Source organism: Sardina pilchardus, chromosome 3 (assembly GCF_963854185.1).
Source record: "Sardina pilchardus chromosome 3, fSarPil1.1, whole genome shotgun sequence".
Lineage (NCBI taxonomy): Eukaryota > Metazoa > Chordata > Actinopteri > Clupeiformes > Clupeidae > Sardina > Sardina pilchardus.
Genome location: NC_084996.1, coordinates 37091960 through 37108151, shown reverse-complemented (window position 1 = coordinate 37108151; position 16192 = coordinate 37091960). Strand labels below are relative to the sequence as shown.

Below are 16192 nucleotides of genomic sequence, written 5' to 3'. Positions count from 1 at the left end.
CCAGGACCCTGAGGGCCTCTAGGGCTTGCGTAACTTTCCCCTCCCATCTCAACAGCAAGTGAAGTCTGACTGCTGTCGTACAAGAATAACTGAATTAGGTCAATCAAATGTCACCAACGTCTACAGGATACACTATACAATATCCTCATGACTCACTCTTAGTTTGATCAGAAGTATTGATTGGATCAGTACTCCAAATCCATACATAAAACAACAGTCAACAAAACACAATTGATATACTTTTAAGTGGAATGAGTGTTTATTTACATACATACCAGGGAAATTCCCAAAGTCAAAAACGGAAAATAAAAAGTGTCACAGTAAAGTACAAATAAATAATGAATTATACAGTGTTCTCATTCCAAAATTAGTAAACCTAGGGGGGAGGTTGGAGGGCACTATGGAATTGGGAATGGACCATAACCCAGCTAACACAACCATAATCCATATCAAACATTCATCCAAAGCTTCATGTGGATTTCTTTGCTGCACAAGTGCAAAAATAGAGGATATCTTTTGTTACAAATTAAATCAGAATTCCCCAAACCTCTGCCCCGTCCCAATCTCCAAGAAAACAACCCCAGACATACACCACTCAAACATCGTTCATTTAGCCCAAACTGGTATTCGTGACCGCATGGATTGGAGAGGGAGTGGGCTTAATTTCCAAAGCTGTTTCAAAGAAATAGAGCTGGGGGGAAAGAGGAAGAACAGATGTGTTTCAGGGGGAGACATCCCAAGTACAACTGGCACTCTCACATTTTCAAACCAAGGCATAGTTGTTAGGTGCATGTGGTTTTAATCTTCACATTTAAGATTGATGATAATTATCTACCTAAAAGTTGTAGGAGAAACTTACCTTGCAGCCAATAGCTAACAGTGCATGGAGCACCACGATGCATCCCACTGTGGCAAAAGCAGCTGCCTTGGTGTCGTCACGGACAACAGGCCAAAACGTGAGGACTAGTACTGACCCAGAGATTACCATGGCAATTAGAATGAGAGACCACTGTACCCATTGAAAAGGTATGCTCCATAATACCTTTGATAAAGAAAAGGTTTGTAACACAGAGTGTGAGAAACACCTGGACGATCTCAAATGGTCGTTGTGGCATGGTGTCTTGGAAAAGGAATAAGCCTCCATAAAGTTATCATTCCATACACTACATGTAAATAGCTAAATCTAAATGAAGAACTATGATGCGAACATGACAATTGACTGAAAAAACATAGGGTACTTTGAGTGTTGGTACTGCTATATCAAACATCTGAGTGCTTCCACTTACCGAGGTGGGGATGAAGATAAATAAGGAGTATCCATAGACACACACCGTCTCCAGGAAGGAATACCCACTGGTCTGGCGCTCATTGCCCTTCCGCCAGGTCAGGAAACCCCAGACACCCAGAGGCACGAGCCATGCATAGAGGAACACCACAACTGCTGCTATCGTCACTGAAAGCACACAAAAAGAAAATATGTCAAACATTTATTTTAAGAAATTATGCACATGACGAGCTTTCGGGGTCAGACAATCCACTCTGTCTATGCTTAACTTGAAAAGCAAGCTTCACAGACTCGTTCCACCGAGAATATTTAGCCACCCCAGATGGCAACCCGCAGCGCAGCCTGAGGTCCTCACCTCTGTGGAACTGGGGCCTGTAGTGATACTTGGGGTCACCCTGCTGGGCCAGAAAGGTAGAGAGGTTCCCACTGATGGCCACTGAGAACACCAGTGTCACACAGATCCAGAAGGGTCCTACAATGGATGGGTACAGTATAATCAGCAGAGACCTCTTTAAATCCTGTCTACATGAACAGGACATGCTGGATGTTAAAAAAATATTAACATTGCCAATCATTTTCCTACCATATAAATCTGGATTGTTTCTGATGTGATGCCTAATAAAATTTCGCCCAGGCAAAGGCATCACAGATCCTTTGATCCTATCCAGCACCTGTGTATCAAGCAAACAGTGAATTAGTGTGCAGAAGTGGGATGTCCAATATCGTACAATGTATATATGGGGAGATGCAGTCCATACCTGCATTGTGTCTATATCGAAGAACGACTGGTAGTATTCAAATGTCCAAAACCCACTGGTTGGTTTCTCCTCACCCAGTAGCTGTAAAGTGAAGCCAAGGCAAATACCATATTGACACATGACAACCCATGTTGCAAAACTAGGAGTGGCCACTTATGTCCATGAACTCCTAACACACTGTTTCCCGGTCAAGAGATGAAGCAGTATAGCATTTCAAATGGGCCAAATTCAGTGTCCGCTCACCCCTGAGCTCTCCTGATGGTTGTCCTCATCCTCAGACAGGTCCACTTTAATGTCCTGGGCCCCAGCTGCTGTGCCACTTGAGGCGGACACACTGAGGGTAGAGGCCCCGGGGTCTGCTGACAGTAGGTCTGCAGCCTCCTCGAATTCTGCAGAGAGAAAGAGATGAAGGGACCACATCGATTAACATTACAAGATCACTTGGAATGGAGGGTCATGGATGATATTGAGTTCAGACACAGCTGCAGTGAAAACCTACCTTGAAACTTTAAGTCGTCAGGACTTGCCATGATTACAAGGGTAAATCTTCAATCCTCATGCAATACCTACAATTAAGAACATCGTATTAGGTCATTTTTTTTAACCTAATGACGGACAGAATGTTAGTAGGCTAATGTTCGCCAGAAATGTAATGGTGTCTAGTGCCTAGGCTGTCGAAGAGGATACTCGTGATGCCATCATTATGCCATTAATACGGTAACTACTAAAACAGGTTGTTTGTTTGCGACCAAACGAGTCAGAATCCTTAATTGAGATAGTTGCCGTTTCTAGATAATTGGTTTAGACGCAAAGTATCTACCTGTCCTGTCATACCAGCTAGAGCTAGCTAACAAGCTAGCATCAAATGCATCGTTTCGTTTAACAATATCCTTGCTCATTTAAACATAGTCAGCTTATTCAGGATCAAGCTTACATTCCGTGTGTTTGTGTACCTGCCATACTCACCTGAGCAGAAGCCACTGTCTGCGAACTTGATCCAAAATGAAGTTCTGCTGACTTGATGATGGATAAATAGCCTGTCAGCTACTAGCAATACAACTTGTTTGCCTCGGTTATCCTCTGAAGTTGGTCGTCACTTGACAAAGAACATTGAGAAAAGACCACGACTCACTAAATCGTGTCTGTACATGAAATTACAATCATTGCCGTGAGTGTACTTAATTCATGCTATTCGATGCAGTCAGGATACACTCCACGTCACCCTTGTGTGGAGTAGTTCCTGCTAGCTGATAAAGTGGTCACGTGGTCATGAGACATGTGGAACATTTGAGAATTATTTTGAGAATGATAGGATAAACTTGTTGACTTTTTTTTAACCATTAAATATACACGAAATTGGTTCATATTTACGAACATTTTATTTATATGTGCGATATCCAGGGATTGGTATTTACATTTGTATGGTTAACCCTTTAAACATTGAACCGGAACTTTCGATACCAGTTGTGTTTCCACATCGGTACAATAATATACGACGTTGCGCACAGATACGCCATTTTGGCTCCCGTGTTTCATTTGTGGGCATTGAAATAATGTGAGAGCAGAGTGAAGGTGACCACGGGAGAAGACGTCTCGGTACAGGTCAGATATTTCTTCCGGGTTTTTCCACTTGGAACCCGAAGGTCGTGTGTGTGATTCGAGTATGGCTGCCTCGTTGGTGTTCAGGAGATGGTGCTCCACAACTGTAGCAGAAGCAGCAACAGCTCCAACGAAAAGCACACGATGGCAACGGTTACGGAACGGCCGTGCAGGTAAGAATGAATGATCATAGATGGCTACTTTTTATTTACTCCTCGTAATGATATCATGATTCTGTCTTTGAGTTCTGTTGGGTGTCATTTAGACTTAGCTCGCATGAGATTAATATTCAAGTGAAATAACGTAACGTAACATGTGAAAGTGAAGGAAACCACTCAATGAATATATGATCTGTTAAAGAGTTTTATGTTATCCTCAGTATTTAGGCTATATAGTTTGGCGATCAAGATCCGTCAACTACTGACAGCTAGCTAGCTGTAGGTCAGTGTTAGGCTGTGTACTGTGTTCACTAACGTTACAGATGTGGCCAATTCTCGTGAATTTTCTGAGCTGTAGCTAGCTTCTATGTATCACGTGATAAGCTTTCAGAAGATAACAGGCCTTTTGTCTTTTGTCAGGTAGGTGGTTGAGCGGCATGTTTGTCGACTACAAGGAAGCCGTACGTGAGACGTTTGTGGGAGCCCGGGAGCGTCCCATCAAAGCTGGGGTCTACCTCAGCCTGCTGGGGGGCACCTGGGCCTGCTTCTACACAAACCCTGAGGATGGCTCCTTTGAGACCAGCCTGAAGGAGAGGGCCAACCAGCTGGGCCTCCTCTCGCCGTGGATCCGCAATGGTGTGTCAGACGGTCACATGCAGAAGTTGGTCAAGCTCCAAAACCACGGCTGCCTGCGCCATGTCAGCCTGGGAGTGCTATCACTGACCTACAGGGCTGACTACGACCCAGATTCCAGCTTGTACGAGGCCCGCTGCTCGGCGTTATCAGTGCCCTGGCGTGAGCTGCCCGACCGGATGCTGGACGTGGGTTTTGCTGGCCGCTGGTGGGTGCTGGACGCCAAGATGAAGGACTATGATGTGAATGACGAGGAGTTCCGTCACCTTCCACCGGCGCTCTTTGCCACGGTGCCGCCGGCGCCACAAGTGACGGAGCTCAATGAGCAGATGCACAAGGACTCCTGGAAGCCCATTGCCTTGGAGATGGACGAGGAGGAGAGGGAGAGGCTGAGGGCCGCCGAGCAGGAAGAGGGAGAGGGGGTGGGAGTGGAGGGGACCCAGAGTGAGTCTGTGGGACTGACTCAGGAAGAGGCTCAGACATAAATCTGTCCCCCAGACGATGCACCGTGGAGGAAATGCTATCTGTCGGCTCACCTGCTGACTAATTTTACAGACTAAAAATGAGGGCAACCGTGAAGGGTTTACACAAAGCCAAAAATGTGCTCATCCTCATTCAGAGGGAGAGAGAGAGAGAGACTATTTATGCCTTCAAATAACCTATAGGGCAATATGGAAGAATATTCTTACCATGCAGTATGTCAGCAGAAATGTGTAAATGTGAGCGCAAAGCAAATTACTGACTGTATTTCATTACCTGACATTTTCTATGTTGTTGTCATAACCATCATTGTAATGGGATTTTGGTTGCTTCTGTCATTTACCAAAATGTCAACTTCTGCTGTGCAGCTTCAACAATTTAGCTACCAGTCGAAGTTAGGCAGATTCTATGGGTCAAGAAAAGAGATGGTGGCCGTAGTGTCCCATTTCTCTAAGATGAGGGGAAGAGGAGGTGAAAGTTGGAATAGGGAATGGAACCCAATAAAGTATCTCACAAAAAGCAGCATTTTACAATGTTTCTGTACTTCAGATTTCTATGACCTATGTCAGGCAGTCTGTTAAGGATCAGTTTGTTTATCAAATGTTTCACCATCTTTAAATTAAGTATGATAATTGATATGATTTTGAGCAATATGCATCTCACAGTATGACTGCACCGTCTCCCATGTGACTTTTATCAGTGCATCTTAACTGCCTGAATCACATACTGGCTTAAACGAGATTTAATATGCCTCTTACTTGGTTTCTTCTTGCAGTTAGTTAATTAAATTTCTCCAAAATAACATAATTCAACTACTTCTCATAATATTTCTCGGGAAATGGATGCATCACGTTTTTGCACACAAGTCCACAGTCTTCTATCTATAGTTAGAACCAGTCCCCTTATTATCTTGAGTTGGATGTCTTTTTAGACATTTTGTTCAGACATCCTAGCTGGTGAAATCTTGCTGGGGAATAAGCTGGTTTATTTCCACCTGAAAAGTTGAATGGCCGGCCTGTGCGCTCGCTTTAAGACTCAGGTTAATTACTCTTCTAATCGGGCTGCCTTTGACTGACCTCCTGTGTCATTGCAGAGCTTTAATTCATTTTCAGGAGAAATCCTCCTGCCTCAGATTAATCTCTTGCACGTCTACCTCTCTCTCTGTCTCTGTCTTTCTCTCTCTCTCTCTCTCTCTCTCTCTCTCTCTGCCACTGCTGGGCAGCACTGAGAGGCCAGGTATTGATTCAGAGGCTCTCAGAAAGGCAAAGCCGTGCAGGGCTCTCGTATCTGATGGGTATCTCATTGCTGGGAGAGGATCATTCATCCTGATCAGTCGGCGTCCATCCCGGGAAAGACGCGGGTCAGTTGGGAGGGAGGAAGAGCACTGTGGTTTCTGTGGTGAAGTGCGCCATTCCGTCACTGAGCCTGCATGCACACTCTGCACCTCAGAGCTTGAAACGCTTTCACACACGCACTACCGCTGAGTTCTGTTCTACACTGCTCCACACTACATTCACAAAGTCATGAATCATGCACAGTCACAGTGACAGTGTTTGAACATTTCTTTTTTAATCTTATTCTTCAGTTGAAGTGACAATTTCCCTCCTTGATAGCTACGCGCTAACCAGGGATCAAAGGAATATCTCCTTGCCAGTTCAATATATTTATAGAGGGGATATTAGTTTGCTATTTATGACCTGCATGAATAAATGATAGACACCAAAGCTGACAATTGAGCTGAACTCCTATTCTTAGCAGGCTCAGTGCTCCTGCTCCTGCGCTGAGGCCACATGAGGAAAATGGCCCCCTTGTCTCTCCTTGTCCACCCTGTCAGTCTCCGGAGAGCTGGTCACTGGGTGCACAAGACCTCAAGGGCTGTGCTGCCCCTCGAGCTGGTAACCCAACTCCGCTCTGAGCTGGAGAGGAGACCGAGGCCTGCCCTAATGGGGTCAAAGGTGAGCCGGTGATGTCATTAACGTCCTTTTACGAACCGCTCGTTTGAAATATCATGTGTCACTTATGTGATGGGTTGGGCCCATACGATGGTAGCAGAACTTTCTGACCATGAGGCTAAAGAATAACTGCCCTAAGAGAGAAGGAAATGTCCTAAAATGCATTTTCCAGTGGCCATCATTGAGTTTGATGCATTCTAATGCATTACTGTCTAATTCATGGAGTTTGTGTGTCTCTCCACTCCTGCTGTCAGCCAGTCGTCGTGGCTGGACTTCAGCTCACTCAGGCAAGATGTGGCGAGGCGGTCAGCACCTCCACAGGCAGCGATGTCTAATGAGACCCCATTTCCATAATGCGTTGATGGACTGCGGCGGCTGCCCATCAGTCTGTCTGTGGGGAGCTCTGGGCATGGCGCGTGGCCGATTCAACACGCTTCCCTTCCCCTCACAAACACATAATGCCCACTTAACCATGCTGGGCTGAGCCTTCCAAAGGCTCCTGTTTATGACTCCTTAAGCACTTCACCTTTCTGCCTCCTAGCTTTATGCTAAATGGTGGCCTTTTGAATGCGATGGTTTGCCTTGAGTATAGCATATGGATATTTAGCATTTTGCATTCTTCTGGGAAATGTTCTGGTTGTTCTCTCAGCCTGGTTGACATGGTTGTGGTATTTTCTTCAGCTGAGGTTGTGAGCCTTTAACTGCTGGAGGTGATATGCTAGTAAGGCCATAGAGAGGCAGTTTGTGATGCTTTCTTTATCTATTGGTATGCCTGTCGAAAGCAAATGAAAAATACAAAGAAAATCACTTCAAATGCTCATATTTTATGACTATCCATCTCTTGCACCCCCTCACCTCCCCCCACCCACTCTCCTCTCGTCTCCTGTCCATACCACTGCGCCCTTCCTCTCATCAATTCCAGCGTGGCCTCCATCGACCCTGCTGCTCTCGCTCTCCCCCTGTACTCTCTCCTCCTCTCCATCGACTATTGACAGTCACTCTATCTGTAAATGGATCTCTGTTCAATGTCAGCCTCTTGTGCAAGCAGAGGCTCGCTGGTGTGGACTCTTGGTGGTCAGTCTGGCTTGTTGACTGAAGGGAGATGGCGGAGAGGTGGAGGGGGTTGGAGTAGAAACGGAGAGAGGGGGAAGGGGGGATGTCTGGCCACCGGTCTGACCTCAGTGACCACAGCTTGGCTAGCACCGCACATATTTTCTGATCAATATGTAACTAAGGAGGAGATGGAGGAGGAGTGTGGAGGGGCACTGAGGGGGGACTGGGAGGAGGGGAGGGAAAGCTTGGATTAATGGACTGCCACCGTTCTGTTGAATAAAAACAACAACGTTTGTTTTTTGATCTAAAGAAGTAAGAGAGGGCTCATTTTTCACAAGTAAATAAGAAAATGTGTCCATCATAGGCATAGATGAAAGGGAGCACACATGTACCACAAAAAACAACCACAACAAAAAAAGCTATAAAGAGAAATTAAATTAGATTTTACTCTTAACACAATAAAGACCAAGTAACATCATCTTCAAAGTCCACATTCTTTAAAGTTAATGAAAGCCCAAGTATGAGGTTCTTGTCTATAAACAGCTCCCCTTGTTATTTAGCAAACTGGAATATCATCCATTTGTAGAAAAATCAACAATGGAAAACTACCATAAAACAGAAATACATTAACATTGCACTGGAGGTGAAAGAGCCTCAGTGGATTAAAATAGCAGACTGGGATGAGTAAAATATGCAGATTGAAGTGACATAAAGGAACCAAAGGGTTAACTGTCTGGCACACACTGATCTAGGCATGTTTGTATGCGTATGTGTATATGTGTGTGTGAGTGTGTGAATGAGAGAGAGCGAGAGATAGAAAGAAGTAAGAGACGGAGAAAAAGAAAGAGTGATGAAAAGGGGGAGACGTGTATATAAATATAAATGTCTGTCTGAGTGTGAAAATGTTTGAAGGTGGGGGAGCTGAGAAGCCGGGCGGTGGACAGAAAGAGCGAGCGAGCGAGAGAGAGAGAGCGAGGGAGAAAGAGGGAGGGGCAGGGACAGGCGAGGTTGCCGGAGGAGGGGGGAGGGAAGGAAGCCGAGAGAGCGAGGGAGAGAGAGAGGCAGAGAGAAAGGAAGAGAGAGAGAGGGGGAGGAGGGAGAAGCAGAGCGTTCACAATTTTCATTCAAACTGACACAGCCTGTGTGTCCTGGTTTGCACTCCCCACTCCCTCTCTCCCTCACACACACACGCACACACACTCACACACACACACAGAGACAGACAGCGCGCGCACACACACACACACGCACAGACGCACGGAAACACCAGACTGTCTGCAGTTAAGTTTACAGCAGCGAGAGGAAGGCTTCGGAGACACAGAGAGATCAAGAGATCGAGGAGCCGAAAAAGAGAAGACTTGCACAGAGCGACAAGCAGAGAGAGAGAGAGAGAGAGAGAGAGGCAGAGCGCGAGAGACTGAGAGCACAAGAGGTGAGATTCTGAAATACAAGTGAAGTGAAAGATGAGGAGACGGAGAGTGGGGGGCAGTTTTAAAATAGAAGAAAGAAAGGATGGTGGAGTAGAAGAGGGGAAGGGAAGCAGGAGGGAGGGATATAGACAGGGGTGGAGGAATGCAGGCGGCTGGAGGAACAGAACTCGATGTATAGAAGGGGCCGGGAGGCTGGGAGACAGCCAGACTGGGTGTAGGCATCTTAGATTTCCCAACCGGAGCCAGCGGACTCGAGGTAAGTGCATTTCACCCAAAGTGGATCTCCTCTGTGAAATTCCTTGCTTGTGCATGTTGACATGTTGTGTGAAAGCAGCATCATAATCTTTGTAGCCAAACAGATGGCAGCATTGAGAGAATAATTCTTTTTTTTATCACCAGACCCTGATTTGCTTTGACATTTGTGACAAGTGCTGTTAATATGGCTGGACATGCCTGCATGAAATCCTAATGTGATGTAACTCAGTAAGGCACGCGTGACCCATGCATTTTGGTTCGGTTTACAAGCTAGCAACACCTTGGCTGCAACATTTTGAGAGAGGGGGGGGGGGGGGGGGGGGGGATGAATAAAATAATAATATTTATCTTCAGATGCCAGAATAGATATTCATGTAAATTTACTTTTTTATGTTTTATGTGGTTACAGCATGTTTGCATGTGTGGTTAATCAATTCAGTGTGTGTATACAGTATGTATTTTGTGTGTGTGTGTGTGTGTATGTGCGAGTGTGCGTGCGTGTGTGCGTAGACATTGGGGGCTCCATATGTGTGAGTGACCATGGGGGTATCAATCCCAAAGGATGTGAATGGCAATTGGATTAAAGTATTGATCTAGTCTGGTTCAGGTAGACATAGACCAGCTAACCCAGACAGGGGGGATGGGCGATCAACATTCACATTACCACCAACATCTTCATCAATACCTCCATCTTAAACAACACACACATCTGTATTGGATTGACACCAGGAAGGCATCATGAAATCCTTTGGTCCTTGCTATAGCTAGTCTGAACCCACTTGCAAAAATTAACCACATTTGCAAAGTACTTATCTTCTTTATAAAGAACTTTTTAAATATTTAAGATGATGTATGGTGGTAAACTTGCACAGAATAATCACTAGTATTTTAGTACACTTGCACAGAATTACTTATTACTAAAATGCATTACTTTGTGACTTTGTTACTTCAAGATCACACACAAACACCCACATACACAGTCTAGGCTCCCAGTAATGACTGTGTCTCCCTTGAACTCGTTCACCGGAGGGTCACGAGTTCAAGTCCCAGGTGGGGGAGGGGTCTGTCATAGCGGCCTCATTCTTCCTCAAAAAGGACCCTTCCCCCTCTTTTCCGCACCTCAGCAGACCATTGCAACCACTGCAACGGCTGGACAAACATGGCCTACTCAGGATATTACATTTTGTCCGCCTCCACCAAAAACCTCAGAGCCGTTGGATCTCCACGCCCGAGACTTTGGTCTAGTTGAGTCCTCCCAATGTCTCAGAGATGTGGTGCTGTATGGCTACGAAGAAAGCCCCTATCCGCAGCACACATTTCAATGTAACGATTGAATGTGAGGTGTGGGGTGTTTGGGGGATGACTCAGAAGTGACTGACACACGGAGCAGGAAGCGAACTCTGCCTCGCGTCGCGTCTGAAGTAGGAGAGCGGGCCAGAGGTGCCACAGCCCTGTGTGTTTGTTAGCAGTGCGGCGTGCACAGGCTCAAGTAGGGTCTTCGCAGGTCATTTCCTTTCTGATGTGTGTCCTGCTTGAATGAAGCATGTTTTCGTGCACTCTGAGGGATGTGTTTGCGTGTGTGTGTGTGTGTGTGTGTGTGGACATGTCTGTGTGATTGTTGGGGGTTCCACTGAACTCAGGGACACCGGCAGGCCCACCAACGGCCAGACGCACCGACAGACAAGCGGTGTGAACAGACAGCCACTCTTTCATAGGAAATGAGCCCCTTTGACCTTTGCCATTCAGGCTGTCTGGAAATGCCTAGCCTGGAATCGATCACCGACACCCCCACCCCACCCCCAAACACACACACACGCACACGCAAACACACACACACACACACACACATGCAAACGCACACACATGCACGCAAGCACACTCATGCACACTGCTGCCCAGACATGCACTCTCCACCTCTACTCCTCCCCTGATCCCTCCCCCTCTCTCCCCCATTTTTCTCTGTCTCTCGGTCCCCCTCCCCTCCCCACTCCTTATCCCTCCACTCTTCTGTACCATTCCCGCTCAGACCCCCCCCCCCCCCTCTCTCCATCCCCTCCCCCCACCATCAGATAATAGAGGTTATGCTATACCTCACGCTAAGCCCAGGGCCCCGCTCGACATGCTAGCCCAGGCTGCTCCACTCTCTGGGCTGCCACTCCCTCCCTCCCTCCCTCCCTCCCGCCCTCTCTCTTGCGCTAACACTTCCTCCCTGTCCACACACACAAAGCCACACACGGAGGACGGCATTAAACGATGACTGGGTCAGCTCTGCTCTGGCCACAAATGAGTCATGATGCTTTTTCAATTCCATTTTTTTTGCTTGGTTATTTGAGTGTGTAGTTGATGAGTTTGTGTGTGTGTGTCTGTGTGTCTGTGTGTTTGTGTGCTAGCAGGTGTATAATGTAGCATTTAACATTGTTAATCCTTTGTAAGTCCATAATGATTACACAGATTGGGTAAACATCCTTGAATTGCCGTGCTTTGGTGTGCATCTGTGTGCGTGTGTATCAGAGCGTGTGTTTGTGTTCGAGCGCTTGTTTGTTTGTTTACATCGTGATGTCAAGCCCACGCCAGAGTCTCAGTGAACATTCAACGCTGTCGGTGAGTTTATGACTCAGAGAAACCATCGAGTGTTGAGTGTACCCTGCCTCTTGAGCACACGCATCTGTCCGTCTGTCTGACCGACTCGCCCTGACCAACACCTCTGGCCACTCACTCACCAATCCGCACCAGACCCGAAGGAATCATCACCTGATGGAAGAGACACGTAAACACATCTAATGCATTGCAGAGGTCTTCATATCAGAGGGGCCCCTTAAGTACATCTCGAGGGGTCTGGCGGATGGAGACGTTCCCTCACATGACACGTGTTTGCATGCATGAACTCACTCGGCGGCGGCTGCTGTTTGCGGCCGCACCACCCCCCACCCCCCCGGCGGCGTTGCAGACGGCGACCGGAGGGCGCTTAATTTCATCAGAGGGGATCAGCGGAGCGCGAGACGGCACGCTCCGTCCGTCCGTCCACCCTCGCCGCACAAGGTCCCGATTCACATTCATTGCTGTCGGTGGGTTTTTTTTCCCCCTGAAATGGCTTGACTCGCCGAACAATGAATGAACACCGTGGCCACCCGTAATCACGCTGTCTCCTCGGTCCTCACGCACGCACGCACACACACACACACACACACCTCTGCCGATGGTGAAATAATGGATGTGTCTACTGGAGGGAGTTTGAGGGCTGCTGTTACCTTTCTGTGATTGCTTTTTTTGGTGCTACTGCAAGTGGAAAGAAATTAAAATGTTGGAATGTTCAGCAGACATCTGTGTTCTTGTTTTTCATTCAGTTTTTTATTTGTATTTAAACATGACACTTTAAGATGTAACCAGTAAACACAAGGGGGACTGTGGGGGGGCCTTAGCACCAGAATAGTTCTGTCTTGTTGCCCTGTCTGAGCTGAGGAGACAGAGAAGAGGAAGACTCAAAATACTACACAACAGTGTATGTGTGTGTCCTGCTTTAGGCAATTACTGTGTGTGTGTGTGTGTGTGTGTATGTATCTGGATGAGCAATTGAGCGTGAGTGTGTGTGCGCTTGTCTGTGCGAGTCAGCGAGATTGTGTGTTTGTGTTTGTGTGTGTGTGTGTGTGTGTGTGTGTGTGTGTGTATGTATGTATAGCAAGATCCAGCCCAGGGAGAGACTAAAGTTGCAACAGGAACCGTCACGACCATTCTACAAGGAAGAGCACGGCTGCATCCCCCGCCAACAAAACACCCCGATGGCCACCCCCACCCCCGCTCCCAACTCCAACCCCACCCGAAGCGAGCGACTCAGTGGGCATGAATGTCATCTCCAATTAGGAGACGCGCTCAAGGAGCCCCCTGAGTGGCCACAGGAGCCCCCTCCAGCCGGAGTGCGTGCTGGAGAGCACTGAGAGGGTGCTCCACTGAATGAGCCAGTGTTCCAGGGCCATGACAAGGCTGTTCCCACACAGCACAAGAAAAAGAACCTGGCATTGTGTCCTGTCACACGCTCCTAATCTGCTAGAGCCATGTTAGGGGGGGGGGAGAGAGGATAAAGCCGTGGACAAAATTCATAAATCTTAATAATGTACTCACCTGACCTTGTGACATACGGTCAGGGTCGCTGGGCTTGATGATATCGGAGGCTATATAAGAAGTTACGGGGAGTGCTGGCTGAGACTGGTGCTGTCCACTCGTGGGGCCTAAGGTCCAAGACCGGGTCTTTTCTGACCCAGTTCATTACCCTCGGCCCCCCTCCATTCCAGGCAGCCGTGCACTGCGGTCATAAGACAATTAGGACGCGTCCAGTAATCACATTGACCTGATTGCATCCGCACAAATAAGCTGAGGGAGATGGATGGTGCGACAGGGGCTAGGGATGCAGGACCTTTTGATTGAAGACGACTCGGTAATTAACGCTGGGAGGAAGGGTAGGGTGAGGCGGAGAGACGCAACAGAGAAAGCCAGGGAGGGATGGAGGGAGAGAGACGGATGGGGGGTGAGAGAGTCCAGGACTGAGACTCTGACATCAGCATGTCTCTGCCGCACCGGCCGACTCATAAAACAGAGGAGACGTGAGGCCATCAACAGCTCCCGCTCACCCGCGCAGGTCTCTGATCTCTCTCTCTCTCTCTCGCTCTCTCTCTTCACTCCTCCTTCCCTCTCTTCATCTCTGTCACAAGGCACGTCTCTCGGAACACACTTTATGGTACTCCACATCTGCAGCAGAAAGTCCCCCCCCCCACTCGGCCCTGTCCCACCAGCAAAATATCTCTCATCATCTCTTCCCTTTTCTATTCCCTGTCCTCATATCCTTTTCCCTCTCTGCCTCAGTCCTGTGTTCCCCACGCACCTCCTTCCCTTTGCCTTTTCTCTTCATATCAACTCCCTTCCCTTTCGACCCCTTTCTCTCTCTCTCCCTCTATCTCTCTCTCTCTCTTTCTCTCTCTCCCTCTCTCTCTCTCCCTCTCTCTCTCTCTCCCTCTCCCTCACTCACTCACTCCTCTCTCTATACCGCCATCTCTTCTGGGAGTCTCCCTGCCACATCTCCCTCTGTCTGTGATGTGGTTTGGCTGCGAGTCAGACTGGGTGAAGGAGAGGGTGCCTGGGGTTGAAGCCGGGGCTGCTGTGGTGGGTGGTTTTTTTTTTGCGTGTGGGGGGTGTAATGAGTGAGCAGGGGAAGATCAAAACGCAGCCGGGTCTCACTCCACTGCTGCTATCACGCTCATCCATATTAATACCAACACAAGTCCCAGCAAAGACACCGGCCCTGTAGTGTACACGACCTGACCCAAGCCCTCTGGGGGATGCTTCAGATCATACAGATGTTTGAAGGATATGGATGGTAATAAATAGACATCTCTTCTCTTTCTCTCTGTCTCACTCTTTTTCTTCGCTCTCTTTCTTTCTGAATTCATACATTTTTCCCTCGCCATCATCGTATTGTCAGTGATTCCCCCTCCTCCCTCCCAATAATCAAAACCTCCAGGATGTCAGAATCCAGAGTCTACCCAAATGACCACACTGTACTGATGTCGGGAGAACAAAGTCTTTTTCTCTTGCAGGAAAAACAATAAGAGTGCGGTCCTGCCCCTTGTTTGCCACTCCGACCTGGGCCCTGGGCCAGCAGGGATGGTGAACCACTGAGGCAGGGCAGTGGCGGCAGCGGCGGCAGCAGCGGCGTTGCTTCTCAATTGGAATTCGAGCCCCCTGTGAATTCTCGCCGCTAATCCCGAATGCCACCCCATATAGAAACATGTTTCAACGAGGGGGGCTGCTCCCCTAAAATTAGAACCATTCCTTGAACTCTGCGTGGCGACTAAAGAGCCCAAAAAACAGACAGAAATGGGAGTGACTGGGAACCACATGAAAGACAAGCATCCGGGGGACGGAGTGGAAAAAAGGCGCAGGGTTTATCGGAGTATTTGTAAAAAACAAAATGTTTTGAAAGCACAGTGAGAGGTATTTACAATGTGGCTTGCATTCGTCTAGCTTTCATGAAGCCGAGGCCCACAAACAGAGGAAAGTACATGCTGGATGAATCCAGAGAAAAACTATTTACTTCAACAGAGGTCACTGATTGCCCCAAATGTGTGTCTGACTGTGTGTGTATGTGTGTGTGTGTGTGTGTGTGTGTGTGTGTTTGAGAGAGAGAGAGAGAGAGAGAGAGAGAGAGAGAGAGAGAAGGAGAAGGAAGCCGGTTACCTCAGCAGTAGTCTGTGACCATAGTGATGAACAGTCTTCCTCCAGCCACCCCCTGTCTGCACACGCACGCAAGCCCTGCAACACAGCCCAATACAGAGCATGAGGAGCCGTCAGCAACACACAGTCGTAAGTCATCTCGCTGCAAGCACCAGCTAAGGTCACCATGTAGGATATGCTGCACGGGCTGAGAGTGTGCGGCAGGGAAGGAACAAAACATTTACATTCCACTAAATTACAGATCTTGACTTAGCATCCATATAATAATCTCAAGAGGAGAGAGCTGCAAGACAGCGAGAGAGAGAGAGAGAGAGAGAGAGAGAGAGAGAGAGAGAGAGAGAGAGAGAGAGAGAGAAAGAGACAGAAA

The 16192-nt window shown here is 47.7% G+C and overlaps 2 protein-coding genes across 2 annotated transcripts; one reads left to right on the top strand and one right to left on the bottom strand.

The window, feature by feature from the left end:
* Positions 1-240: 240 nt before the first annotated feature.
* On the bottom strand, positions 241-3278 carry yipf2 (Yip1 domain family, member 2). The gene is made up of 9 exons (XM_062533153.1): positions 3010-3278; positions 2543-2609; positions 2287-2432; positions 2044-2124; positions 1869-1956; positions 1641-1757; positions 1287-1453; positions 860-1042; positions 241-691 (listed from the first exon to the last, which is right to left on the bottom strand). Exons 2-9 carry the CDS (start codon positions 2571-2573, stop codon positions 611-613), a joined length of 894 nt encoding a protein of 297 aa, XP_062389137.1. The 5' UTR covers positions 2574-2609; positions 3010-3278; the 3' UTR covers positions 241-610.
* Positions 3279-3678: 400 nt separating this feature from the next.
* On the top strand, positions 3679-5446 carry timm29 (translocase of inner mitochondrial membrane 29). The gene is made up of 2 exons (XM_062533146.1): positions 3679-3815; positions 4221-5446. The coding sequence occupies exons 1-2, from the start codon at positions 3707-3709 to the stop codon at positions 4916-4918; spliced, it is 807 nt and encodes a 268-aa protein (XP_062389130.1). The 5' UTR covers positions 3679-3706; the 3' UTR covers positions 4919-5446.
* The last annotated feature ends 10746 nt before the right edge of the window (positions 5447-16192 follow it).

Excerpts from the sequence above, each read along its gene's own strand:
- yipf2 (XM_062533153.1), bottom strand. The coding sequence starts at position 2,573 with ATGGCAAGTCCTGACGACTTAAAGTTTCAAG. Across the intron at positions 2,433-2,542 it reads TGACGACTTAAAGTTTCAAG|AATTCGAGGAGGCTGCAGAC; the intron begins GTAGGTTTTCAC and ends TTCTCTCTGCAG. Across the intron at positions 1,957-2,043 it reads TCGATATAGACACAATGCAG|GTGCTGGATAGGATCAAAGG; the intron begins GTATGGACTGCA and ends CTTGATACACAG.
- timm29 (XM_062533146.1), top strand. The coding sequence starts at position 3,707 with ATGGCTGCCTCGTTGGTGTTCAGGAGATGGTGCTCCACAACTGTAGCA. Across the intron at positions 3,816-4,220 it reads GTTACGGAACGGCCGTGCAG|GTAGGTGGTTGAGCGGCATG; the intron begins GTAAGAATGAAT and ends GTCTTTTGTCAG.